The sequence below is a fragment of the Pseudorca crassidens genome, chromosome 6, assembly GCF_039906515.1.
Source record: "Pseudorca crassidens isolate mPseCra1 chromosome 6, mPseCra1.hap1, whole genome shotgun sequence".
NCBI lineage: Eukaryota > Metazoa > Chordata > Mammalia > Artiodactyla > Delphinidae > Pseudorca > Pseudorca crassidens.
Genome location: NC_090301.1, coordinates 134,187,958 through 134,215,376, shown reverse-complemented (window position 1 = coordinate 134,215,376; position 27,419 = coordinate 134,187,958). Strand labels below are relative to the sequence as shown.

Here is a 27,419-nt window from a genome sequence, read left to right as displayed (position 1 = left end):
ATATGTGTAGATGTGTATAAAATGTCTTCAGGGACTTCCCTGGCGGTCCAGTGGTTAAGACTTCGCCTTCCAGTGCAGGGAATGCGGGGTCGATCCCTGGTCGGGGAGCTAAGATCCCACATGCCTCGAGGCCAAAAAACCAAAACATAAAGTAGAAGCAATATTATAACAAGTTCAATAAAGACTTAAAAAAAAATGGTCCACATCAAAAATACATAATAAATAAATAATAAAGTAAAATGTATTCAAAGCCTTAAAATATATTTGAATCAAATGTATTTTATAGAGGATATTGATCTGCTGACTATGATTCATCATTATACTCACAAAACATAGACGTTTTATTTCAAGAGAGTTTTTATTGAAATAAAACCAACAGAAACTAAGTATAGTGCTTGGTAAGTATATAATATACAATGTTATTATGTAGAACATTACTACCACCCTGGCAGCTGGTATTATTACTAATGGAGTTGACGCCCACTAGCAGTCATTAACTCTCCCAAAAGGTAAATATTATTCTCATTTGTATCATCGTGGATTAGTTTGCTTAGTTTTGAATTTTAAAATCTAAAATCATACAGAACGTTTTCATTTTTATCTGCCTTCTTTCCCTTAACATTGTGAGATTCATTCGTGTTGTTACACCTAGCGATAGTTTGCTCCCTTGCTGTGGAATTCTACTGAATGAATATACCATACATTAGTTATTCATTCTTACTATGTTAGTGGACAGTTTTGCCATTTCCACGTTGTGACTATTATGATTAATGCTGTTAATGAACAGTCTTGTACATGTTTCAATAAATGTTTAGAGGAATAAAATATAATAAATCATATCTGGAAACTAGAGAACAAACATTTTACTTTGATAATTATATTGGTAGGAGGCGGTGTTTAAGTCAACTTTTCCAATTTGCTCCCCATTATAGTGCTATTGTTGTTAGTAATACTAATAATATAGTATCTACCATTTCTTAAAGTCTTACTGTGTGCCTGGTAACGTATCAACCGTTTTCATATCATTTAATCCTCACAACCATTCTCTGAGGGAGTGTTAATGCATACAAAGCAACTGTTACACAGAATTAAGAATTCTCTGGTGATCAAGAAGTGATATTTTAAGCATATCATCTTCTAATATCACAGCTTAATATTTATACATGGGCATTTTACTGTATTTTAGTCATAGAAGGTATCTTCATGACCTTTTGATAGGCAAAGATTGCTTTAATAGGACATGGAAGGGAAACTAACATTAAAGGAGAAGATCAGTAACTAGAACTGGTTAAAATTAAGAACTATGTTCGTCAAAAGACATGATTAAGAAAGTCAAATAGCACAGAATATGTGTGTGATACACACACACCATCTATGTCCTTGGTTGTGTATCCAGCCCAACCCAGAAGTACGCTAGTGACTTGAACAGACACTCCAGAACTGAGAATATCCCCATGGCCAGTAACATGAAAAGCTGTTGAACCTCAATTAAGCATCAGAGAAATACAGATTATAACCAAAATGTGATAATTTCACGCAACCACCAGAATAGTGGAGCAAAAAGATGGGGAGCCAGTGACCGGGGAGTGTGAAGAGCATGCGCTGCTGGTAGAGGGGGTGCCTGTCAGGCTGATCATTTTGGCAACGGCTGGGCAGCACCGACCAGAGGTGAGCGCATGGCATCTATGGCCCAGCAACAGAAATTCGCACCTACGCGCATCTGACAAAATACAGGAATACACACAGGAACAACATTTTCACATCACCAAACTAGAAACATTAAATGTCTGTCAACGGTAAACAGGTTAATAAACTGTGGCCTGTTCACATGAGAGAATAGTGTGTAGAATGAAGTGAGTCAGTTACTGCTTCACAATTACATGGAGGAATATAGAAACATAATATTGAACAAAAGAAGTCAGACCTAAAGACATACATGTATGAGTCCGTGTATGTAAAGTTGAGAAACAAGCATGATAACCTGTGGGCATAAAAGTCAGAAGGTGGGCACACGTGTACAGGTTATGTGGTATTAACCTGTGGGCATAAAAGGCAGGAGGTGGGCACGTGTAGAGTTTATGTGGTATTAACCTGTGGGCATAAAAGGCAGAAGGTGGGCACGTGTAGAGGTTATGTGGTATTAACCTGTGGGCATAAAAGGCAGAAGGTGGGCACGTGTAGAGGTTATGTGGTAGAGACGGGAAGACAAGGCGCTCGGAGGCGCTGCTTAACGGTCCATTTCTGGACCTGGTTGCAGTCACTGTGTGAAAGTCATAGCTGTACACCTATGACATGTATGCCTTGCTATAGATAGTTCAGTGAAACCATTTATTTAAATAGCAATTTGTGCCAAATTTTTAAAGAAAAATTAAAGAAATGCTTCTGTTGCTGCTTATTTTAACTTTTTAATTAATTAATTAATTTTTGGCTGTGTTGGGTCTTTGTTGCTGTGCGTGGGCTTTCTCTAGTTGCAGCAAGCGGGGGCTTCTCTTCCCTGCGGTACATGGGCTTCTCATTGCGGTGGCCTCTTGTTGCAGAGCACGGGCTCTAGGCACGTGGGCTTCAGTAAATGTGGCACGCAGGCTCAGTAGTTGTGGCTTGCAGGCTCTAGAGCGCAGGTTCAGTAGTTGTGGCGCACGGGTTTAGTTGCTCCACGGCATGTGGGATCTTCCCGGACCAGGGCTCAAACCCGTGTCCCCTTCATTGGCAGGCTGATTCTTAACCACTGCGCTACCAGGGAAGTCCCTGTTGCTACTTATTTTAAAATAAGAATTTCAAAATAGTGTTCAGAAGTGCTGAAGTGTTTTTATTTACTTATTTACAATCTAGACAGATTTATAAGTTTAGAGATACTGTTGATGTATCTTAAAGTTTAATTTGTGGGCCAGGATTGTATTTTGAAATAATTATAGCTACTAAGTTTTGAAAATAGATACATATCAAGTTTTAAATTTGTTTCTAACTGTGTTCTAAAATAACAGTTCCTATGAGTTGTAATATTACCAAATGAGGTCCACATTTTGCAAACCTTTCCATTAATTTTACTGCTTTTTTATGGGATAAGCAAAAAAGACACAGGAAGGGTTAGTGTTTGTAAAGGTAGAGTATTTACCTGTAAAAAATAAATTAAGTGGAACATTCGATCCTGACATTCTCATGATGTTCTCTGCATTTTGTCATTTATTACAGCATGAATCTAGAGAAACATTATTGGGATTTAACATGGTGAATTACAGAGCATGTAAAAACTTGTGGAAAGCATGTGTAGAACATCACACATTCTTCCGTTTGGACAGACCGCTTCCACCTCAAAAGAATGTTTTTGCACATTATTTTACATTAGGTTCAAAATTCCGGTATTGGTAAGTATTGCTTATGCTTTGATACTTCAGTGGTGGATTTTTTCCTCCTTTTAAAGAAAAGTCTAGTTTACTGAACCATAGAATCTCTTACTCATGCGCGCCTACTAAGTCAAAGTCTTCGCGGGGTTTGGCCGCTTTGTCTAATCAGCAGAAAGTTCTGTAGGTTCTCATTATAAAGCCAGACTTGAGAAACCTGTTCCATTACCTGTATTCCAGGTCGTTATTTCCTAAAGTAAATCAACTGTATTTAATTAGTTACAATCTACTCCTGCTATAATTTCCATTGTCTTTGTTAAATATTTGTAAGATGACTTTCTCTTGAAGAAAATATTTAGATGTGGCCCAGAAAAGATTTGTATTGTAAACCTCAAGCATTTATAAATGCCCCATTTGTAATCAGAAAATAAAACACAACAGCATAAAGCGTCGTACAGGATATACCATTAAAAACACATCCTCCTTCCAAATAAAAGTAGCCCCAAAATTCAGTATCAGCACTTAACTAGAATTAAGGAAATTGTAATCATAAAAAAGGCACAGCAGATTCTTAAGTGGCTTGATGTCATGATTGGCTCCCCTGTCACCATCCTAAAAGCAGTACTGGGAAAGTAAGGTGTTGGTACTTGTAAATTTAAAGGTAATTAGGTTTAGGGAATGAGTATGACATCGGTAGTGAGAGTCAAGGAAAAATCTAAAAGTCTTATCTATTGGTACTAAATCTTAGCAGGTACAGAAGAAATCTCCAGTGAGAGAACAGTGCAGACCATACTGGTATTCCTTCAATAAATTTAATTCCTTACCTAAACGACCACCGGGGTTGTTATACAAGAACTATACTTAACTTTAGCAGAACTGTTTCTTCCCTCTGACCTTGAAAATATGACATACACGTCAGTATACACACACCACTTCAATTAGGCAACAAAGAAATTAATAGAATGTAGTAACCAGCCTTTAACCATAATTTAAACCAGTCTCAGATGGAAAAAAAAAAAAATCAAGTAATTTCCCCAAACTATACCACAGAAAACAAAATCTAGTCACGATGACTACAGATACCAAAGACATTTGAAGAAACCTGTTTGGGAGAAAATCATCCCTGAAACAGGATGAAATTTCTACCTGATATTAACAAAAAGAAACTAGCTCAAGGGACTTGCCCAGCGGTCCAGTGGTTAAGGCTCTGCACTTCCACTGCAGGGGGCATGGGTTCGATCCCTGGTCAGGGAACTAGGGTCCTTCATGCCGCATGTTGCAGCCAAAAAAAACCAGAACAAAACAAAAAAGAAGGGAAATTTCTCATCATGGAAGTTGAAGCGCTAAACAGTAAATTAAATAATTCTTTAAAAAAAAAAGCTCAAGAACTATCTAATTAAAAAAGAAAATACTGGTTGAGGGCAGCAACACTTGCCGTTCAGGCTGTTATTGCCCTTGGGGGAATATGGACCTAGTACTGGCAGATTTTACATTTTTAAAACAGTTTTATTAAGGTATAATTGACAGAATAATTTACCATATTTAAAGTTTAAAATGTCATGTTTGGGGATGTATATACATCCATGAACCCATTACCACAATTAAGATAGCAAGCATATCCACCCCGGGATTTTCCTCTTACCCCTCTGAAACCCCTTTTCTCTCTCCTCTCTTTGTCCCCATGTATCCGCTGGCCCGCTTTCTGTTTCTATAAATTGGTTTGCATTTTCTAGGGTTTTATATAAATTGAAAACATATATTTTGTTGTTGCCTGGATTGATGGTTCATTTCTTTTTATTGTAGGGTAGTATTCCATTGTGTAGATATATAACACATTTTGTTTATCCATTCACTGAATTATGGATATCAAGTGGGTTGTTTCTCTGTTTGGCTTGCTTCCGGACTTGGGCTATTACAAATAAAGCTGCTGTGAACATTGATGTGGAAGGGTTTGTATGGACATTTGCTTAAGTTCCCTTGGTTAAATACCTAGGAGTGGAATCACCGGATCTTAATGGTAGATGTATGTTTAACTTTGCAAGAATCTGCTGGTCGTTTTTCCAAAGCACGTGTTATCGTTTTACATGCCCACCATCAGCGTATGAGAGTTCTAATTCCACCAGATTCTTACCACTGCCTCCTGGTATCTTTTCATTTGACTAGTTTTCTGAAGAGCATGTAATTTTGATAAGTTCAATTTATCAGTTTTTTCTTTCATGGATCTTTCTTTTGGTGTCATATCTAAGGAATCTTTGCCTAACCCAAGGTCACAAAGATTTACTCCTGTTTTCTTCTAAGAGTTTTACAGTTTTAACCCTTACGTTTAGGTCTATGATCGATTTGAAAGTAATTTTTGCATATGGTGTGAAGTATGGATTGACGTTTGTCTTTTTACATATGGATATCCAGTTGTTCTAGCATTTTTTGTTGAAAAGATTATTCTTTCTCCACAGCATTGCCTTTACACCTTTGCTAGAAATCAGTGGTCCACATTTGGGTGGACTTATTTCTGGACTTTTTAATAGTAAGTCTTAAGTCCAGTAGTATTAGTCTTCCAACTTTGTTCTTTTTAGAAGTTGTTTTGAATGTTCTAGGCCCATTGCAGTTTCATCTGAATTTTAGAATTAGCTGATCAGTTTCTACAAGAAAGACTTCTGGGATTCTAACTGGAATTGTGCTGAAACTATAGATCAGTTTCAGGAGAATTGGCATCTTAAAAATATTGAGTTTTCTCTACTAGAGCTAAGCAGTGAATTTGGTAGGGTTGCAGGATACAAAATTAATGCACAGAAATCTCTTGCATTCCTATACACTGACAATGAAAGATCAGAAACAGAAATTAAGGAAACAACCCTATTTACCTTCGCAACAAAAAGGGTAAAATGCCGAGGAATAAACCTACCTAGGGAGACAAAAGACCTGTATGCCGAAAACTATATAAGACACTGATGAAAGAAATCAAGGATGACATAAACAGATGGAGAAATGTACCATGTTCTTGGATTGGAAGAGTCAATATTGTGAAAAGGACTCTACTACCCAAAGCAATCTACAGATTCAGTGCAATCCCTATCAAATTACCAATGGCGTTCTTCACAGAATTAGAACCAAAAATGTTATGCTTTGTATGGAAACACAAAAGACCCCGAATAGCCAGAGCAATCTTGAGAAAGAAAAACGGAGCTAAAACGTAGGAAAAACGCTCTTTGACATAAACCACAGCAAGATCTTCTCTGACCCACCTCCTAGAGTAATGAAAATAAAAGCAAAAATAAACAAATGGGATCTAATTAAACTTAAAAGCTTTTGCACAGCAAAGGAAACCATAAACAAGACAAAAAGACAACCCTCAGAATGGGAGAAAATATTTGCAAACGAAGCAACAGACAAAGGATTAATCTCCAAAATACACAAACAGCTCATGGAGTGCAATATCAAAAAAACAACTGAATCAAAAAATGGGTGGAAGACATAAACAGGTATTTTACCAAAGAGGACATACAGGTGGCCAGGAGGCACATGAAAAGCTGCTCAACATCACTAATTATTAGAGACATGCAATCACAACTACAACGAGGCATCACCTCACGCTGGGCAGAGTGGCCATCATCAGAAAATCTACAAACAAGAAATACTGGAGAAGGTGTGGAGAAAAGGGAACCCTCTTGCACTGTTGGTGGGAATGTGAATTGATATAGCCACTGTGGAGGACAGTATGGAGGTTCCTTAAAAAACTAAAAATTGGGACTCCCCTGGTAGCGCAGTGGTTAAGAATCGCCTGCCAATGCAGGGGGCACAGGTTCAATCCCGGGTCCGGGAAGATCCCACGTGCCACGGAGCAGCTAAGCCCGTACACCACAACTACTGAACCTGTGCTCTGGAGCCCGCGAGCCACAGCTACTGAAGCCCTTGTGCCTAGAGCCCGTGCTCTGCAACAAGAGAGGCCAGCTCAATGAGAAACCCATGCACCGCATGAAGAGTAGCCCCTGCTCACTACCACTAGAGAAAACCCATGTGCAGCAACGAAGACCCAGTGCAGCCAAAAATAAATAATCATATCTTCAAAAAATGTATGGATGTACTAATTAAAAAAAAACCAAACTAAAAATAGAACTACCGTATGACTCAGCAATCTCACTCCTGGGCATGTAGCCTGAGAAAACCATAATTCAAAAAGATACCTGTACCCCAGTGTTCATTGCAGCACTATTTACAATAGCCAGGACATGGAAACAACCTAAATGTCCAATGACAGATGAATGGATAAGGAAGATGTGGTACATATATGCAATGGAATATTAGCCATAAAAAGGAAGGAAATTGGGTCATTTGTAGAGATGTGGATGGACCTAGAGTCTGTCATACAGAGTGAAGTAAGCCAGAGAGAGAAAAACAAATATTGTATATTAACGCATATGTGTGGAATATAGAAAAATGGTAACAGATGAACCTGTTTTCAGGACAGGAATAGAGATGTAGAAATAGAAACCGATGTGTGGACACGGGGGAAGGGGAGGGGTGGGACGAATTGGGAGATTAGGATAGACATATATACACTGCCATGCGTAAAATAGCTAGCTAGTGGGAACCTGCTGTATAGCACAGGGGGCTCAGCTCGGTGCTCGGTGACGAGCTACATGGGCAGGATGTGGGGTGGGGTGGAAGGGAGGTCCAAGAGGGAGGGGATATGTGTATACACATAGCTGATTCACTTCATTGTACAGCAGAAACTAACACAACATTGTAAAGCAATTATACTCCAATAAAAAAAATATTGAGTTTTATGACTCGTGAAACATGGTATATCTTTTTATTTACTTAAATTTTCTCTCAGCAGTAGTTTTCAGCATATACCTCTTTCACATCTTTTCCAAATGTATCCTTAATTATTTCATGTTTTTGATGCTATTATAAATTGTCTTATTATATTTTAATTTCAGATTGTTCATCACAGTTAATTAGAAATGCAATTGATTTTTTTTTTTTCTTTTTCTTTTTTGCGGTACGCGGGCCTCTCACTGTTGTGGCCTCTCCCGTTGCGGAGCACAGGCTCCGGACGCGCAGGCTCAGCGGCCATGGCTCACGGGCCCAGCCGCTCCGCGGCATGTGGGATCTTCCCGGACCGGCGTACAAACCCGTGTCCCCTGCATCGGCAGGCGGACTCTCAACCACTGCGCCACCAGGGAAGCCCGCAATTGATTTTTTTATGTTGATCTTGTTTTGTTAAACTTCGCTTTTACCTCATTTATTTTAGGAGCTTTTTTTATAGTTGCCGAAAGATTTTCTTCCTAGAGGCCAAAAACGGTTTTAATTTTTCCTTTCTATTCTGATCCTTTTTATTCCTTTTTCCTTACTTGTTGCCCCAGCTAGAATCGCCAGTATAGTGTTGAGTAGAAGCGGTGAGAGCAGATATCCTTGTCTTGTTCCTTATCTTAGGGGAAGCCACTCAGTATTTCACTGTTAAGTGTGATGTTGGTTGTGAGCTTTCACACATGCCCTATATCACGCATGTTGAGGCAGTTCCTCTGTTTCGCATTTGTGGGAAGTTTTTATTAGGATTGGTTATTGGTTTTTGTCAAGTGCTTTTCCTGCAGCTATCACAGTGATCATATGAGTTTTCTTTTTAGTTGTTTATTTGATGAATTATATTGATTGACTTTCAAGTGGTAAAGCAGCTGTACATTCCTGAGAGAAACCCCACTTGGTTATGATCTGTTATCCTTTTTATATATTATTTTGTTTAATTTGCTTACATTTTGTTTAGAATTTTTGCATTTATGTTTGTGAAGGATATTTCTCTTTCGTTTTCTTTTGTAATGTCATTATCAGGTTTGGTGTCAGGATCATTTTGGCCTCATTGAATGAGTTGGGAAGTATTTCCTCATTTTCAGTTTTCTAGAAGAGTTTCTCTAGTAATATTATTTCCTTTTAAAATGTTTGGTAGAATTTTCCAGTTCTGTGCTTTTCTAAGGCAGAAGCGTTATTTATAGGAGGCTTTTGAACAGCACATTCAGATTCTTTAATACCAATGAAGCAGTTCAGGTTTTCTCTTTCTTCCTGGGTGGACTTTGATCGTGGTTTTCAAGGAATTTATCTATTTTGTCTAAGTTCTTGAATATTTTGGCAAAAAGGTTGTAATATTACCCTATTATATTTTCAATATCTCTAGAATCTAGTAAGGTCATTTCTCTCATTCTTGATACTGGTAATTTGTGTCTTCTCTCTTTTTCCCTTATCAGTCTTGTTAGATTAAATATTTGGGATTAAATATTTTTAAACACTGTGAATGCTAAATAAAACCTTTCTTCAGGTTTGTATGTAGCTTATGGGCCACCCTTTGTCTGTCAAGTCTTAAAGGAAACAAGTGACCGAAAAATACTGAACCAGGTTCCCGTTCAAGCGTAGAGTCAATAGCTAGACAGTATCAAATATACAAAACCTCAGGGAATATAACATCTCTGAGCCTATTTTGAAAAAAAAATTTAATGGTAAAGTTAAGCCATCTAAGAGAGAATTCAAAATGACTCAAGAAGCATCTTGGTGAAAGAAGTCAGAATAAAGATTAAATTCTTTAAATATGGAACGAATCCTTGACAACTATGAGAATTATAACTACAGAATAGTATTAAAATGTTATAAACTTGGGCAAAGTAAAAGTAATAATATAAGAAAGCAAGAGGAAGCAGGGACTAGTGAACTATGTGAATCCATATTAACAAAAATTAAATATTAATATAATACACTAAGCTTTTAAGATTTTTCCTGACCTTTTTTTTTTTTTTTTTTTTTTTTTTGTGGTACGCGGGCCTCTCACTGTTGTGGCCTCTCCCTTTGCGGAGCACAGGCTCCGGATGCGCAGGCTCAGCGGCCATGGCTCACGGGCCCAGCCGCTCCGCGGCATGTGGGATCTTCCTGGACTGGGGCACGAACCTGTGTCCCCTGCATCGGCAGGCGGACTCTCAACCACTGCGCCACCAGGGAAGCCCTTCCCTGACCTTTTTATTCTTCTCCTCCTTCTCCTTTTGTAAATGAATGGTAGCCTTTTTCTTTCCTTTAATTCAAGAGAAATCCATTTAGTATTTTCATTGTGGCATATATAGCATAATCACATTGTAATAGAATTATATCCATATTTGTAGCCTTTTCTATGTATGTATAGAGTTTCAGAATGATTTTTCCCTGCTCATAATGGAGATTATTTCTTAGGGGTATGGCTGTGGCTAAATCTGTTTACTTTTTTTGTTATGCTTTTCGATATTGCTTGAATTACTTACAAGAAGCCTGCATGCTTTCACCAGTTGGTATATTCTCACTGTTCTTAAGATAAGTATCTTGCTGTCAGAATTTAGTGTTCTTAGATTATGTTACAGTTTTACATTTTGTTCTAATTATACTAAACCCTGTAGAATAATGTGGATAATATGACATATAAACACTTCACTTTCCCCTCATATTTGAATTTAATCTTTATATTTTTATTATGAAATTCAACTTGTTCATTCAGCCTTTTGAGTAATAATGTCCCATTTGAATCCTCTTTCCTGGAAAATTACTCTATCAGTCCGGGAAACAGGAAGCTCTTTTGATTTTTCAAATAAAAGCAATTTAATTGAGGCAGTTGGTTTCTAACACAGGTGTTAGAAAGGCTAAGAAAACAAAAGGGAGGGGGTTTGGAGAAGCAGCAGGAAGAATGGGTAATGCCTGAGGGTCAGAAGCTTGTGTCACTCTGGGCTGGAGTCCACAAGCTGAGACCTGCTGCCGCACTGGTGAGCTGCTACCGTCGATTCTGGATCTCCAGGGCGGTGCTGCTTTAATCAGGGGTGGCATCATCTGCGGGGTTCTGTTTCTTTCTGTGCCCTGTCCCTGCTGCTGTTACAGCGGCTGCCAGCATCTGACGGTCACCTGCTTCTGACTTGCTCCGCTTTCTGATCTCCCACCAGAAAAAAGGCAGAACTGACAGGAAGCCAGCCTGCAGGGGAGCCTCCCAGATGCGGGGCGTAGCGGACAGAGCAGGACAGGACTGAGGCCTGGGCAGCTCGGTTAACGTGAAGTTAAATTCGTGTGTATAAGCAAGCCGTAGATGTCTGTAGTTGTGAAAGCTAGGCTTTCTGTTTATAGTCCTTAAGAACTTCAAACACGTATCCAGAATACTTTTTAATCACCAAAATGATTAATAATCTTGTGAGCGATGTAGGAATGGCAGCATGACATGTTTATCTGGATACAGTCCTATCCCTAATGGATACACATTGGATAAATGCTTTTCCCCCTCATTATCAGCAGTGGTTGGGAATACTAGCACTCTTGTCATCTCTCACGAAGACTGAGAGATGGAATTTTGAATATCAGGGGATTTAATACTTCCTTTACCAGCCTCCTCACACACACACCCCCTTGTTATCTCTGTTCCAAAATGTCCAGGGGATTACAGTCCTTGTTCTAATGTGGAAGTACAAAGCAGTGGTGAACCTAAATCTGTTACCTTGTTCACAATTGCAAGTGTAGCTCATCCTTCTTAGAGGAAATATATTAAGAAACATCAACTTATCTAAACTTTAAAATCGTGACAATGTTTCTGACTTTCCATTAAAACTTGAACAGATGTGCCATTCTATTCACATTTATCTATACTTGTCCATAGAAGATGATCTTAAAATTGCTTATTAGCTTTGGAAACCTATATTTGTATGCTTTTATATATATTAAATTTCCATCTATGTAAATGGTTATATTTGATATTCTAAACATTTGTGTTCATTCACTCAAATAATGTGATGTGTCAAGTAACAGATTCTCTGAGAACCAAGTTTTTATTTACAAATTTGCCCTCAACACATTGGAGTACCACAGAGGAAGCTCAGTTCCCAGGCATAAACGGTGTGCTTGGAAGACAAATCACCTTCAAGATAACCCCCTGTAATGCCCAACTCTTAACCGTATTCTGACCTTCATTCCTTCTTATATAAAAATATCTGGAGTTGCCTGTATCTGGACGTGGAGGGATTTGAGGATGTGTCTGTGATCGTTATCAGTAGGTGAGGAGGAAAAGCTTGCTCAAGGAAAGAGCAGTTCTTCGAGATCTCCCCCAATGTGTCAGGCCCTTGTTGAAGGAGTAGTAAAGACACTAGCCAAACCGCAGACGTGGCAGGAGGGCAGGGCTTAGATGAGCTGGGACAGCGCAACCTGTTTCTGAGTCTAGAGGGAGTGCCTTTCCAGGGCATAGCAGAGGAGGAATTCCTCTCAGACAGAATTACTTCTTTCATACTCACTCCCAAACAAAGGAGTATCTGAAAACAAAGTGTCTTTGGAACACATCCTTGTTCATTAATGGAAGAACTGTAATTAAGCTTCATCCATCCAGGTAGAAGTGGAATATAGTCCATTCTTTCCTTCTTACCCTCTGCTCCCTTTTCTCTGCTAGAAATATCTTGTCTCATGTAATTGTAGTATAGTCATGCTGTGTGTTGTCATTTTATCTTGTAGTTCTCTTTAAGGTTTTCTTATTGTACATATTTATCTATTTCAGTGGGAGAACTGAAGTCCAGTCAGTTCAATATGGCAAAGAAAAGGCAAATAAAGACAGGGTGTTTGCAAGGTAAGCCACTTCTAATTCAGTGTCTGAATTTTTTTTAAAGCAAGGTTAAAATTGCTAAAAACTCTTTTTCCAAATATGATTACAGAATTATCACATGATTCCTTCTTTAATTAAATGATAAATTATGTTGAGCGAATAATGAAATAGTTTGTCTAGTTGACTCAATCAGGTTTTTTTAGTGGACCAAGGATTGTAACCCTGACTAGGCAGAATCAAGTATTATATTATTAATATAACATTTTGTTGGAAGGCTTGTTTCCCTTTTGTTAACATTTTTGAGAAACATAGTGACTCATCTCATATATTACCCAGCCCATTTCTTCTTTCTTTAAATCATATTGTTAAGAAATAAGTTGCTTTTTATTTGGGTGCTATTTTGTTATCTTCATTTTTTAAGATCTGTTAATAACCAGTTTGCTTTTCAACCAGTGAGATGACATGATCAGATTTATGGTTTAGAAAATAGTTTTATAAGCAAGTATAGAGAATGAATTAGAAGTAAGGCTGGGTACCCAGAGACCGGTTAGGTTATTGCAGTAATCCAAATGAAAATAACAAAGGTCTGAACTAAAACATTGACAGTGAAGTGGTTACTAGGGAACAAATTTGAGGAGCTTATTTTGCGAGTGGAACAGGCACAAGTTGTTGACCCGTTGGTGGAGGTGTGTGAGAGACAGGAGTGTCTGGAGAGACTTGTCAGCTTGGAGTGACATAAAATGGACAGGGGCTACAGGAGAGAACAGACTCGTAATAGAAGACGTTAAATTGGCACAGGTCTAGTTTGAGATGCCTGAGCAACGATCTAACCAGATTGTCCAATAGATGATTGAAAACTCAGCCAAGAGCTCTGGCGAGGGAGAGTGACCAGATTGGTGGCAGCTGATCTTTACTGAAGACCTACTGTGCCGAGCATTGTTTCAGGCCTTGGGAACACAGTGAAGAACAAGTAACCCCTCTTAGTCTCATGGAGGCTGCACTCTGATTGGTGGAGCAGGCGCCTCATATAGTGAGGGCTGAGGCAGGGAAGGCCCTGGGCCGGAGCCAGTAGTGGGCAGGGTGCGCATGGCAGTGATCCAGGAGATGGCTAGACAGGCAGGCAGCGGCCGGAGTCTGTGTGGCCCTGTGCTGGGAACAGTGAGGACTTAGGATTGTAAATGGAGGCCCGGGGGACTGGGGGCATGGGAGGGATATAAACTGACTTGCATTTTTAAAATGTGGTGGAGTTCTTGTGCTTTAGAGTGATAAACTGAAGTATCTACAAGTATCGTATGGTTTCTGGGATTTGCTTCAGAATAATTGGGGGGCGAGGTGAAACAGGATTCTCATGATGATGCCGTTGAACCTGGGGCCTGAGTACACAGGGTTTATCAAACTCTTCTTTCTACTTCTGTTTATATTTGAAATGTTCCAAAATAAAAAGATGGGGGAGGGTGGGAGATTAGCCTGGCTGCTGGGATAGAATCACTCTGTGGGGATGTGAGTGGAAGAGGGTGACCAGTTAATCTCATAATGGCTAATGCTTATTTTGTACTTACCTGTGCCAGGCAGTTTTTGTATATTAACTCACAACCCCCAAACTCAGTGAGGTAATAAATCCATTACAGATGAGAAAACTGAGCGAGTTTGAATAATTTACCTGAGATTGTACGGAGAGTGAGGGATGCAGCAAGATTCTAACCAGGCATCCCAGGTTCTTACCCACACTTTTAACCTCTGTGCGGTAGTTTTTGCTGTTCTGCGTGAGAAGCTTGACTCCTTCCCTGTCTCACATGTGAAAGATGATCCCGTTTATTGTCTGTCTCCTTCACTAGGTAGGATGTCAGCTCTAGGAGGACGGGAGTTTGTCTGTCTTAATTCACCACAGTAGCCACAGTTCTCTAATGAGTGGGGCATGGTAGATGTTTTTTAAATGAAGCAGTGTATTTTCAGTGAAAATAGCTTAGAGAGGGTGAGTCCTTAAAGAGGTCATGAGCTTAGAGTCTGCTGCCAGTGGAGGCCTGAGAGTTTTAATAAACGAGAAGTGGAGAATTTTGCTTTTGACTTTAATTTTGCTCTTAGTCTTTGTCCGAAAGACCTCCTGCTTTGTGTTTCTAGGGTAAAAAGCTGCTGTTTTTTTCTTTCCTCCAAAAGCAGAAACTGCTTTATTGCTCCACAAGTGATGGCTCATTTTTTTTAAAGCTCCAACAATGCCAAATAACATAAAGAAAAATCGTAGGGCTTCCCTGGTGGCGCAGTGGTTGAGAGTCCGCCTGCCGATGCAGGGGACACGGGTTCGAGCCCTGGTCCGGGAAGATCCCACATGCTGCGGAGCGGCTGGGCTCGTGAGCCATGGCCGCGGAGCCTGTGCTCCGCAACGGGAGAGGCCACAACAGTGAGAGGCCCGTGTACCGCAAAAAAAAAGAAAAAAGAAAAATCGTTACCCCCAACACAATCATTTAAAATTGTTTTGTATTTACTATTCAAGATTTTGCCATGTATATACTCACAGAGATATTGATATGTATGTCTATATTTTATTTGTTTTAAACATTGTTTCATACTTTTTGTCGCTTGTTTTTATCACTTAGCATATCATAGGAATTTTCTTCGATGTTGAAAAATCTGCAGTCATTCATGTCAGTAAATCTTAAACACTTAAGTCCTCTTATCCTGAGCTGTAGATTTAATTGCAAGATCCTTCCCTTCGTCCTGCCACCGGTCCGCGTGCACAGTCAGAGTCATTTCTGGGGCTGAGGCTGTGCCAGCACTGTGCCTGGAATGCTTGTAAAAATAAAAAACAAATAATATTACAAGTTCCTTGGAGTAAGGACATTTGAAACAAAAAAATCATTAGAACATGATTTTTTATGTGTTTGAATAATAAAATTTACTTGGGTTTTTTTTTTCCCCCTTCATTCCTGGCTTACCCTCATCCTGATTTGTCTATGAATGATCTCTCCAATCAGAAAATTGTCAATGAAAAATGCCTTGATGTAGGAAAGATTTCACTGGTCAGGGCATATAGCATTTTGCTGTGATAAGTTTAACTTGAATTTGAATGATGTAATTCATTTCAGCATTTGTTCGAAAAAGTTTTGAAATTGATTTATTTTGGCTTTATTTTTAGATTTATTGAGGGAAATATTGTCAGTTTCTCTATTAAATATAAATCTTGGTGTCATATTAGTGGCTTGGTTATTTCAGAAGGGAGAAAGAAAGAAAGTAAAAACACAGAGATGTCTGCCCCAATAGATACAGCTACTGAAATTACTCAAATTCCTCCTTTCCACAGTCATACTTTTTTTTTTTTTTTTTTTTTTGCGGTACGCGGGCCTCTCACTGTTGTGGCCTCTCCCATTGCGGAGCACAGGCTCCGGACGCGCAGGCTCAGTGGCCATGGCTCACGGGCCCAGCCGCTCCACGGCATGTGGGATCTTCCCGGACCGGGGCACGAACCCGTGTCCCCTGCATCGGCAGGCGGACTCCCAACCACTGCGCACCAGGGAAGCCCTCATAGATACTCTTGTTTCCAGTTTGAAAGTATTAAGGACCTGTACAAAGGTAAAATGTACAGTAAAATGTTAATTTGAAACCATTTTCCTTGAAATTGCTCTTGAGAAAGGAATAGTTTACTTCCTATCAACTTTGTTTTAACTTAAAATGTACATATTTATTCTAGTTCTTAGTACTATAACTTTTTTGCAACACTCCTTTCAGACTTGTTAAAATCAAAGTAAATATTTTTCTGATTCTTCTGTTAAAATAGCACCATAACAAAATACTTGCACTTTTTTATTCTTTTCCTAACAAGAAGCTTAACTTTTTGTCTTGCTTGGTATTTGTAAAAATACTGAACATGATTTCATAACTAGTTCTACTGTAACATGATATCCTAATATGAATACCAAGTCATAGGTGTGTTTATATATTAATGTTAATATCACATGCAAATGACTTCCTTTATTTATATGTGTAAATGCTTTAATATTTTGAGCATATCAGATTTTGAAAGATATACAGATAGTTACACCTGCATCTTACTAGTTCATTTTTTTTTCCAGAGCAGTTCCCAATGCATTTTATTTTATTTTATTATTTATTTATGTTTTAAATTTAATATTTAAAAAAATTTTTTTTAAATTTTATTTTATATTGGAGTATAGTTGATTAACAGTGTTGCGTTAGTTTCAGGTGTACAGCAAAGTGATTCAGTTACACATATACAAGTATCTTCATTTTCAAATTCTTTTTCCATTTCTGTTATTACAGAATATTGAACAGAACTCCCTGTGCTATGCAGTAGGCCCTTGTTGGTTACCTATCTATCTATCTATATATCTATTTATTTATCTGGCTGCACCGGGTCTTAGTTGTGGCATGTGAACTCTTAGTTGCGGTATATGGGAGCTAGTTCCCTGACTAGGGATTGAACCCAGGCCCCCTGCATTGGGAGCGTGGAGTCTTAGCCACTGGACCACCAGGGAAGTCCCTGGTTATCTATTTAAAATATAGCAGTGTGTACATGGGAATCCCAAGCCCCAGTCTATCTCTCCTCCCCCACTTTTCTCTGCCTGGTAACCATAAGCTCATTTTCTAAGTCTGTGAGTTTGTTTCTGTTTTGTAAATAAGTTTATTTATATCTTTTTTTTTAAGATTCCACATATAAGTGGTATCATATGATATTTGTCTTTCTCTGTCTGACTTACTTCACTTAGTATGATAGTCACCAGTCAGATAGTTCTTCATTTTATATATGCATTATTAAAATGTGAAATTGTTTAACAGGTTATCTTATAAAACAAATATGCATTATTCAGTGAGTAGTAGAGATAAAATTCCAATATGATGGGCCCCAAATAACTTCCTGTTTCTTTTGTTGTGCTGGAATTGTATGAATCTACTTTGAAATAATAAGTCATCATCTAGGACAAGTACTGTTTTAATGATCCCATTAGCTCTGAAAGACTAAGCTTTTCTGGGATTGTGATGATCTGATGCATATCTATCAAAATACCCTAATGGTTTTAGCAATTATTAAATTATTCTGTTAGAGTATTAGAGAATTCTAGAATTCTTGTCCACTCCTTGGAATTTTAGTTGGCAGTATAAATAGTTAGAAAAGATTTCTCCTTAAACTTCTTATGTAAGGTTGTTTTTTCCAGCAATAATAAATGTTAACTTATTTTTCTGATACATCAACTCTTTGAATTGCTTTCAGACTTTTTCAGTTATCATATAATATCTAAGAAGAAAGCAAAAGAATGTTCCCATGCAACAGAAAAATAAGGTGCCATGGTCAGAAAATAAATTTACCACATTGCAAACACTGATGAAGTGTGGTATTTTTTTCTCTGAAGTTTCCACACTCAACAGGAAACATAGACAGCAAGCTTGAGTGGGTGGGTCTCTGAGGTTAAAACTGTTAATAAAATACCTTGAAATTTAGTTTTAAATGCAAAGCATTTCCAACCATGTTTAGTTTATTAACAACAGTAAAGTGTTCTGATGCTTTGTATTAGGTGAGTATAACTGGATTTTTTTCCTCCTTCAAATGACTCTTTCCCTCTTTTAGAAAATGAAAATAGTTGATCTCCTGACTGTGGCTAGTGAACTCACTTAAACAGTTTACATTTAATAATCCAATATGTGAGTAATCTGTTTACTAACATTAATAGAAGAGCCATAAATGCTGTTTATTTTAATAATCTTTACTTCATTTAAAAAATCTAATGCATGAGATAATATACTTTATTTTTATTTTATTGTGACTGATGAGGTGGTTAGACTAAATGGTATCCTGACTTGTCTTCAAATCAGAAAATCCTGTAATTTAAACTCATGGTAATGGGAAATGTTTATGTTTTAATGACTTCAGATTCACTTATGAAAAATGAAATCTGACTCAATGACTTTTTAAAAAAATTGATAACATTACATCTCTTTTAGAAAATGTTCAATGTTCTTAAATTAAGGAGATGTCAGTCAACTATATTTCAATTTAAAAATAAATAAAAGAAAAAAAAGCAACATCATTAGGCCAAACTAAAAAGATTTTAGCTATGAATACATGAAATGATAGGGCATTTGTGTGCTTTAGATTCAGAAGTAATTTAAGTTACTTGTGGTTTAGTAAAATGAATAAACTAAAACATTCCACTGAAAATGTAGATACTCATAGATCATTTCAGAAGGTAGGGAAGGACCGTAGGAGCATACATTTTACTAGTAAATTTTGATATTTAGATGTAGAAACTTAAGTGGTTTGTCTGTGGGAAGGTCAAAGCTAGGATTGATGGTCCCCACTCATTGTTTGTTTTTTTTTAAATAAATTTATTTATTTATTTTTGGCTGCGTTGGGTCTCTGTTGCTGTGCACAGGCTCTCTCTAGTTGCGGTGTGCGGGCTTCTCATTGCAGTGGCTTCTCTTGTTGCGGAGCACAGGCTCTAGGCGCACAGGCTTCAGCAGTTGTGGCACACAGGCTCAGTAGTTGTGGCTCGTGGACTCTAGAGCACAGGCTCGGTACTTGTGGTGCACGGGCTTAGTTGCTCCGTGGCATGTGGGATCTTCCCTGACCAGGGCTCAAACCCGTGTCCCCTGCATTGGCAGATGGATTCTTAACCACTGCACCACCAGGGAAGCCCCCCCACTCATTGTTTTAATGCTTCCTACTATGTATGTAAATTTTCTTGAGTACTCGTGGTCAGTGTTACCATGCTTTGTAGTTTAGTCTGTTTGTATGTGCTTCAGTGAGTTATTACTGAAATATAAAACTGTCTAAGTTTAGAAGCTGATATATTATGTGTTTTTATGTAATTTGCTTAATTCATTGTATTAACCTTCATATGAACTCTGCTTGTCAAAAAGCTAGGCATTTAAATAGATATCATGTATTTTCCATGAACTTTGGCCACTTTTTGAATTTGCATAAAAAATGACTTCAGTTGCTAATTCACCTAAAATTCTAAGGGTTTTTGACCTCAGTAAGGATCAATATCTTTTCTGAAAAGATCATTTACTCTCTTTATCACTATAATAACTTGACAATATACAGGTTAGAAAACATACGCTACTCCCCACCGTGAGACAAAATAATTAGCCTTCCAAATGTTTCCTAAAGAAGAAAAGAAAAGAAAAAAACCCACTGACCTACTGTATATAAAAGGGGAAAATTTATAAATAAAATATACACAATTATCATTTTTATCTTGTCCTCATTGAGGCAGAGGGCCAGGGTTTAGGTTTAAGGACACTCAGGAGATGATGTGTTAGGAATTGTTTAAAACACCACAAGATAAGCTCAAGTCCCAGAGACGCTGGGACAGAGACAGACAATGTCTAAAATATAATGTTGGCAGTATCTGGGAAAACTTGATAGCCAACGATTCCATTGTTTTTTTTCTTTCGTCTTTCTTTCTTTGTTTCTCTCGTTTTTCTCCTCTTCCCTATTCTCTTTCCTACTTTTTCTTGCCTTCTTTCTTCATATAAAGCAGATTTCCTTTCTGAGGCAATTGTTTGGTAAGTAGCCTCCAAATGCATTAATTTCTTGTAAATAAACGTGTTGTGTTTACTCATCTAGAATATGATGTATTAAGACAAACTGTAAGGTTTGGTACATAGTTCGGGGTAAAAAATAAAATTTTTTGCATATTATTTAAATTATTACTCCAGATCCCCAAGTAAGCCCTTGGCACGGAAATTAATGGATTGGGAAGTAGTAAGCAGGAATTCACTGTCTGATGACAGGTTGGAAACACAAAGCCTTCCATCGCGATCCCCACCTGGCACTCCAAATCAGTAAGTACATCAGGTGTACGTTTTGCTAATTTCTAAATGTTTGGCTGTATGTTTCCATTGCCTGAAGATTATAATATGTAAAATTAAAATTTTTCAGTTAGACATGATTTTCGTTGCTCCAAGGCATTATTTCCTCTCAGCCTGGAGCTCAGTGTGTAAGCAGAGCATGACATAAAGATGCTCACTTAACTACAAAGCTGACTTCCACAGTCAGGGTCACTAGCCAATATATCAAGGCCTATTAGTAGACTTAAAATCTGGGAATATGGTTGTAGCTGACATAAGTCTTTTCCATATGTATCTCCAGCATAATTTCGAGGAGAGTGCATATTATTTGAACATGCTAAGTGTTGTGATTCTCTTGCTGAAGCTCCTACCCTGCTTCTGCTGTGCCAGTGTCTGTGGTCTAGGAAAAGGGATTTCCAGCCTCAGTTCCCACCAGCTCAGCCATAGCTCAGCTGAGAAGCACATGTTACTCAGCACTTACTGTGTATGCACTTCATCCTAGCATTTCTCACAAAAGCTGGATGCTTGGGTGTAGGTAGTAATAATAAGATAATAAACGTGTACTGGCCAAAGATGTTATCTTAATTTCATAATGTTAACAAGTGTGTTGTATGTATTATATGTATGTGATTAAGATAATGATAACAAAATGCATGTCACCATACTGACCGTCCTTGTTAACCCAAAAGGTTGATATAAGAAATATTTGAATTTTGGCATGGAATATAATATTTAAAGAAGTCTTCCTCTGGACATATTTCATACACATTCATGTTCAATAAATGTGCACTAAATTCTACAAGTTGTTTCACTGATGGGTGTTTGTCAGCTTAAGAGTAAATTCCTACCATATTGGAAGTAAAGTGTGTGCACAAACAGCTTGGTTCACAGCAGGTTACCTAATAGCTAGGTGTCTTCGTCACTACTTAGAAACAAAATAGACTCAAAAGTTTGTGCAGTGTCTTGCTAATTGCAGAGTGCTAAGCCATCTTTTTTATAATAGACTGCATATAAATTCAAAGGCTAATCAGCTTGTTGGAGAAGATCCAGAACCTTCTTTCTCTGGTCCCTTTTCCAGCCAGCCGTTCCTTATTTGTTACCAGTACCCCACTAAACAATTACAGCAAATTATGGAAGACACATCAAATTTAAACCAGATGGTTGAATTAATTAATTGTCACTAACTCTGATCAGACTTTCTGTTAATGAAACAATTTTATGTATGATATGAAGAAAATTGTTCTTTCCCTAAATCCTAAAGTGACTGTGTCACTTATGAAGATGGAAATATGGTATTCAGTATCTCTAGTCTTAGAAATTATAGAAAATCCCATAAATAAAAGTATTTATTAAAGGGTTAAAAAAGAATTCAGACCAGAGGATATTTCTGAATTATTGGGTTCTCTCCTTTTATTTTGTAAATGCTGATTAAGACGCACATTTGTAGTGACTGAAACCTAGAAACATTAAGGTTGGTGGGGATAATAGATGATTGAAATAGATGAAGTCCCCGTGGCAGATTGCTAACTCTAGCTCAGATCTTTTGACTTCCTATTCTGTGTTTTTTCTGTTTATACCATAGTGTCTTTGTCAGAGACTCAGCTTAGTAAAATGTGGTCAGTCTTAAAAACACACACCCACTTTCTACTGCAATCATATAAGAAAGAAACTTGAACATACTGAGTTACAGTACATTTTTACTCAGTTTTTGTTCCTCTTCTCGTAGTCGAAATTCTGCATTCACCCAAGAGGGAACCAGGTTACGGCCGTCTTCAGTGGGCCATTTGGTCGGCCACGTGGTTCACACCTGCCCCGGCGAGGCGTTCGTGAGGCATCGGTCTCCATCTTCCACGCAAGCTAACAGCATTGTGTTGGAATCGTCTCCGTAAGGCCTTTTTGCGTTTAGCTTCCTTTTTATGAGGAATAATGCCCCAAATTGTTTCATTTGAAATAATCTGGGAAATTATAGTATTTGACACAAGACTTTATGTGATGTTTTAAAAATTTATATATTTGTAAATGTGCTTATTTGTTCCTGAAGGTCTTGGTGGCCCCCACCCCACAAAATCGCTGCTATTATTTTGTTGGCTCTGTATGTTCTTGAACTTTTAGTGCACATTGTTGCACATTTCTGTAGATAAACGCATCACTGTGGTCAGGCAGTGAGGTGATGGAAGGTGGAGTTTTCTTAATATTTTTCGGGAAGGGAGCCATAAGGATGAATAGACAGTGTCGGGGAGATGAAGTAGCAAGGGAGAACATCACATTGAAAATAAGTTACAGAACGTGTGCACACCTCATTCTAAAATTCACTCCTGTCTCATTACGAGTTGATGCACAAATTAAACTTCATAATTCAGTATATCAGTTTAGTGCACAACATACTTACCTCACATTAATAGGCAGTCTTGATTTATTGGTTCATACAATACAGTTAGTTCATATGCAAGTAAAAATACAGTGCAAGAGTTAGAAAAAAAGTAAAATACTCTATAAGATACATAGGTAGGTAAGAGGATTCATTAATTGCTGAGGAGGAAAAAGGGGGTTCAGATACAGTGAGCGTGATGCGGGTTGAAGAAAGGGTGGGTCTGAGTGACGGAGAGCAGGTGGAGTGGCCAGCACAGCAGCTGTAGGTGCTCCAGGAAAGCGCGCCTGGTCTGTAGGAGCGACTGCTGTCCTCTGTGGGCGCCAGCAGGGAAGGCGGCCAAGCTGTCGGTACCAGTGGGCGTTTAGTCTGGCTAACGTGTATCTGGGCGAAAGATTTGGATTGTGTGTGGACATTTTAAAGGTTGGAGGAATAGAAAACTATACACTGCACAGTGACACCTGTGGAGCATGGGTGGACAGGAGTTAGGATTGGTGGAAATTTAATGTTATATTACTTTAAAAATTATAACTCTAAACTTTTTGATTTTTAATAAGCATGTATTTTCTACTTCTAAAACTTTAAAAAGTACAGTAATTAAAGACGTGCTTGAAATGTTAACTGATTAAATTTTCAAATGACATGCTTTCGGCGCATGAAAGCCGACCACTTGGAGGAATCACAAAGTCCGTGTCATCACAGACAGAACGGTGTCACTCCTGGGGCCTGACCACGTGATCTCAGTCTAGTTTTTGTAGAGCCCTTTCCGTAGAGCCCATACACATCTGCCTATGCATACAATTGAGTATTTCCTTTCATAAATTTTATAGATTCACAAACCCCCCAAATCACTTACCTCTTCAGAATACCTTTGTTCTCTTTTCCTGACCTGAAGTGGAGGAGGAGGTTCAGGATAGGTTGGAACCATGCAGAGTTTTTCTTCCCCTGCCCAGTCCACCAGAATTTCAAATGCTTGGGGCCTTCTCTTTGGACATCTGTGGTTTTTTTTTGTTTTTTTTTTTTGCGGTACACGGGCCTCTCACTGTTGTGGCCTCTCCCGCTGCGGAGCACAGGCTCCGGACGCGCAGGCTCAGCGGCCATGGCCCACGGGCCCAGCCGCTCCGCGGCATGTGGGATCTTCCTGGACCGGGGCACGAACCCGTGTCCCCCGCATCGGCAAGCGGACTCCCAACCACTGCGCCACCAGGGAAGCCCTGGACATCTGTTTTATGAAGCTTAAGTATTTGTATTCAGTTTTGAATCTATAACACTGCATTGGAAATTCAGCCAATCCTCACCTTAAGAATAATGAGAGAGTTCTGAAAAGACAAGCTTAATGGTAAACTAATAAAAATAACTTACATTGGTAGCTTACAGTCAGCTTTTTCATAAATTATCTCATTGTTGTATTCAAGAGAACTCAATAAAATAGGAAAGCTACATAGCCCCCCTTTACAGATGAGAGAGCCACACTAACAGCATTTGTCCCAATTTATAGAGCTAAAACTCGGGTTTTCTTACCTGAGCCACTCTGTAGAAATGTGTATCCTGGACAAGGCTTTGTTGATTTTTTCTTTTCAATTTAGAGGAAATATTTTTCAACTTGGAATCCATAGATTTTAGTTTTACATTGGCCAAATGTGAAAAGAATGCAAACAATATGTTGGATTAAGCACAGAGCATTTCAACGTAGCACAATACATTGAAATTGATGTTGCGATATCTCACCAGTTTCCTGCTCTTTGAGGGAGTCCAGGGGCGTTCAGGTGAGCCTGACTTCAGGCACTGGGTGAGCTTGCCCACTTCCCAAGGAGAAAACGCTATTAATTCGCAGGTGTGTTTACTGTGGAAGCAAACAGGAGGCTGTTGTACTGCTTAAAATTACTGTTTGTAGGCAGGGATGATTGAGATTACATCCTACCATTTCCTTCCTTTCTTTAAATGATCCACAGAAAATTAGACTGTTTTTAGTTTGTGATTTTTCTGAGGTAAACATTAGCCCTAAATTAATTTTAAAATACTTAACAGATTAAAAAATAAATAAATTCCCACCACAATGCTAAGACGTAACAGGGAAGCTCAGGTATTTCTACAAAATAATTGCAAAGTGTGTGAGTGGGATGGATACGGTTTTATTTTTTATTATGATACAGATTGCTAACAGCTGCAACAGAGAACTGTTTTGAGTGCAGAGGAAGCTGCCTCACTGCTCACCTTGAAGCACTCATGAGGAAACTTACAGCCACCTGGACTGAAACAAGTCAGGAAAGCTTTGGCCCACCTGGCTTGATTGACAGTTTTAACAACCATTTATCTGTTGTATGTTTGAAGTGTGGATATCTGGTTGAACACAGAGAGGAATTCCCCATGTTCTCAACTTCATCCTTCAGTTCCTAATCACCAGAGACTCTGCAGATTTCATAATCCTCAAATGTTAAATCCAGTTCCCTGAGCTATTCTCTCCTAGACTGTCCCGTTCCAGTCTCATCTTTATCCAACCTAATCAATTCCTTTTGCTTCGTCCTGAAAGCTTTGCCTTCCCTCTGCCCCTCTGAGCTACTGGCACTGATAACTTCACCTGCAGGCTCAGCGTAACCCAACTCCCATGCCAGCCTTGATCAGGTCTAGTGATATATCATGGACCATGCAAATACTAGGCTGCTGTAGGACAAGGAAATAAGAGAAGCAAAGGGGGTGGAGTGGAAGGAGTGTTGAGCCATGGGGCCTCAGAGGGCGCACCCTGTTAGATGCTGTACCTGTGGTGGCAGGACTAAGCACGGATCCCTGGGCTGCTGCTCTGCAGCGTACTTACCTGCAGTCCACCTCTGGCAAAAGCCTCCCTTACTTGCAGTTGGGAGCTGAGGTCAGAGACTTGGACTTTGGCTGAAACCAGGAATCTCAGGTCTGGGACCTTGGTTCTGGAGTAGATTCCTACTGATAGAATAATATGACATTTTCAGTTCTATTCTATTAATCATATCCCCGGGAGTTTCTATGCACTTTAATTGCCTTGAGCACCAATTAGTAATCAGTCTGAAATGGTGTTTACTTTGAAATACTCTGAATGTCACTATAAATTAGCCAAAGTATCAAGAAGCCTGAATTTTGAACCAGAATTTTATCTGTATCTTACGGAACATAAGTATGGCAGGGGTAAATGCCCAGTGAAGACTTGGATGACGCTAGTGATTGTAATTGAGTGAGACAAGAGCTGCTGGTATGTATTTTAGAAAATAAGGTTTTAAAAGGAGCCATCATTCCTGGCAAGTTTGTATTAGTGTCTACCAAGAATATGGTTTTTGTTTTCTAGTCTTAGATTAGAATAAACTTTATGCTTGTATGAAGGGTGTATTTGTACAGTTAAACCTTTGGCAGCATTTTTTTTTAATTTACAGTTTTAAGAGTTTATCCTGCTCATTTTTCTTTTTTATGAGTAATTACAATAATCTCTTTGGAACTATATTTTCTACACTCTCCCTATGACAGATTTTTTCCAGCTCCCATATTTAACGCCAAATGACTACCTCTACTTGTAAGACTCCAGGCACAGCCTTGATCCCTACTTCTTTCTTTGGTTCCTATTTCCCTAGTCCTGTCTAAACCATCTGATAGTAGATGCTCGTCTTCTTTTAGGTTATAGGTCCCTTCTCTCAGGTGCCAGCTGTTATTTCTAGTGGGGCTGTGTCCCACTACGCTGCCTGGTTGTTCTTTCCAAGTATGTGATGTCTTTTCATTCTGTTTTCCTTGGTAGTTTTTGTTTATTTGTTTGTTTATGTTTTAGCCTAGAAATAGTACCTTTTTATTTTATTTTTTTAATTAAAAAAAATTTTTTGGCTGCAGATGAATTGGGAGATTGGGATTGACATGTACACAATAATATGTATAAAATAGATAACTAATAAGAACCTGCTGTATAAATAAATAAATAAAATTTAAAAATAAATAATTTTTTGGCCGCTCCATGCAGCTTGTGGGTAGGGTCCTGGTTCCCCTGGATCCCCGACCAGGGATCGAACCCAGGCCCCGGCAGTGAAAACGCCAGGTCCTAACCAGTGGACTGCCAGGGAATTCCCAGTGGTACCTTTTTAAAGAACTGGCCTATTGCATGATATTATTTTAAATGTATTATAATTTCAAATTACAACACATGGTTTACCTATGAAAGTCATCTTCCTAGATAATTGTTTAGTAGATTGACTTCGTATGATACTTACACATTAAATATGAACAGGGAAGTTATTTGTTACGATAAATTGAGTTAATATGAGTATGTCTTTAAAATGTAATTGATACCTTTTGCCCAAAATAAGAATTTTAGAAGTCTGTGTTGATATTCTTG

General features: G+C 38.5%; 1 protein-coding gene across 1 annotated transcript in view; it reads left to right on the top strand.

The window, feature by feature from the left end:
- Positions 1-27,419, top strand: part of PTPN4 (protein tyrosine phosphatase non-receptor type 4) — a 186,426-nt gene that overhangs the window by 113,143 nt on the left and 45,864 nt on the right. The window contains exons 12-15 of the mRNA XM_067742354.1: positions 3,190-3,362; positions 12,865-12,933; positions 20,581-20,706; positions 22,439-22,597. Of these exons, the coding sequence (XP_067598455.1) occupies positions 3,190-3,362; positions 12,865-12,933; positions 20,581-20,706; positions 22,439-22,597 (527 nt within the window). The remainder of the gene's footprint in view (positions 1-3,189; positions 3,363-12,864; positions 12,934-20,580; positions 20,707-22,438; positions 22,598-27,419) is intronic.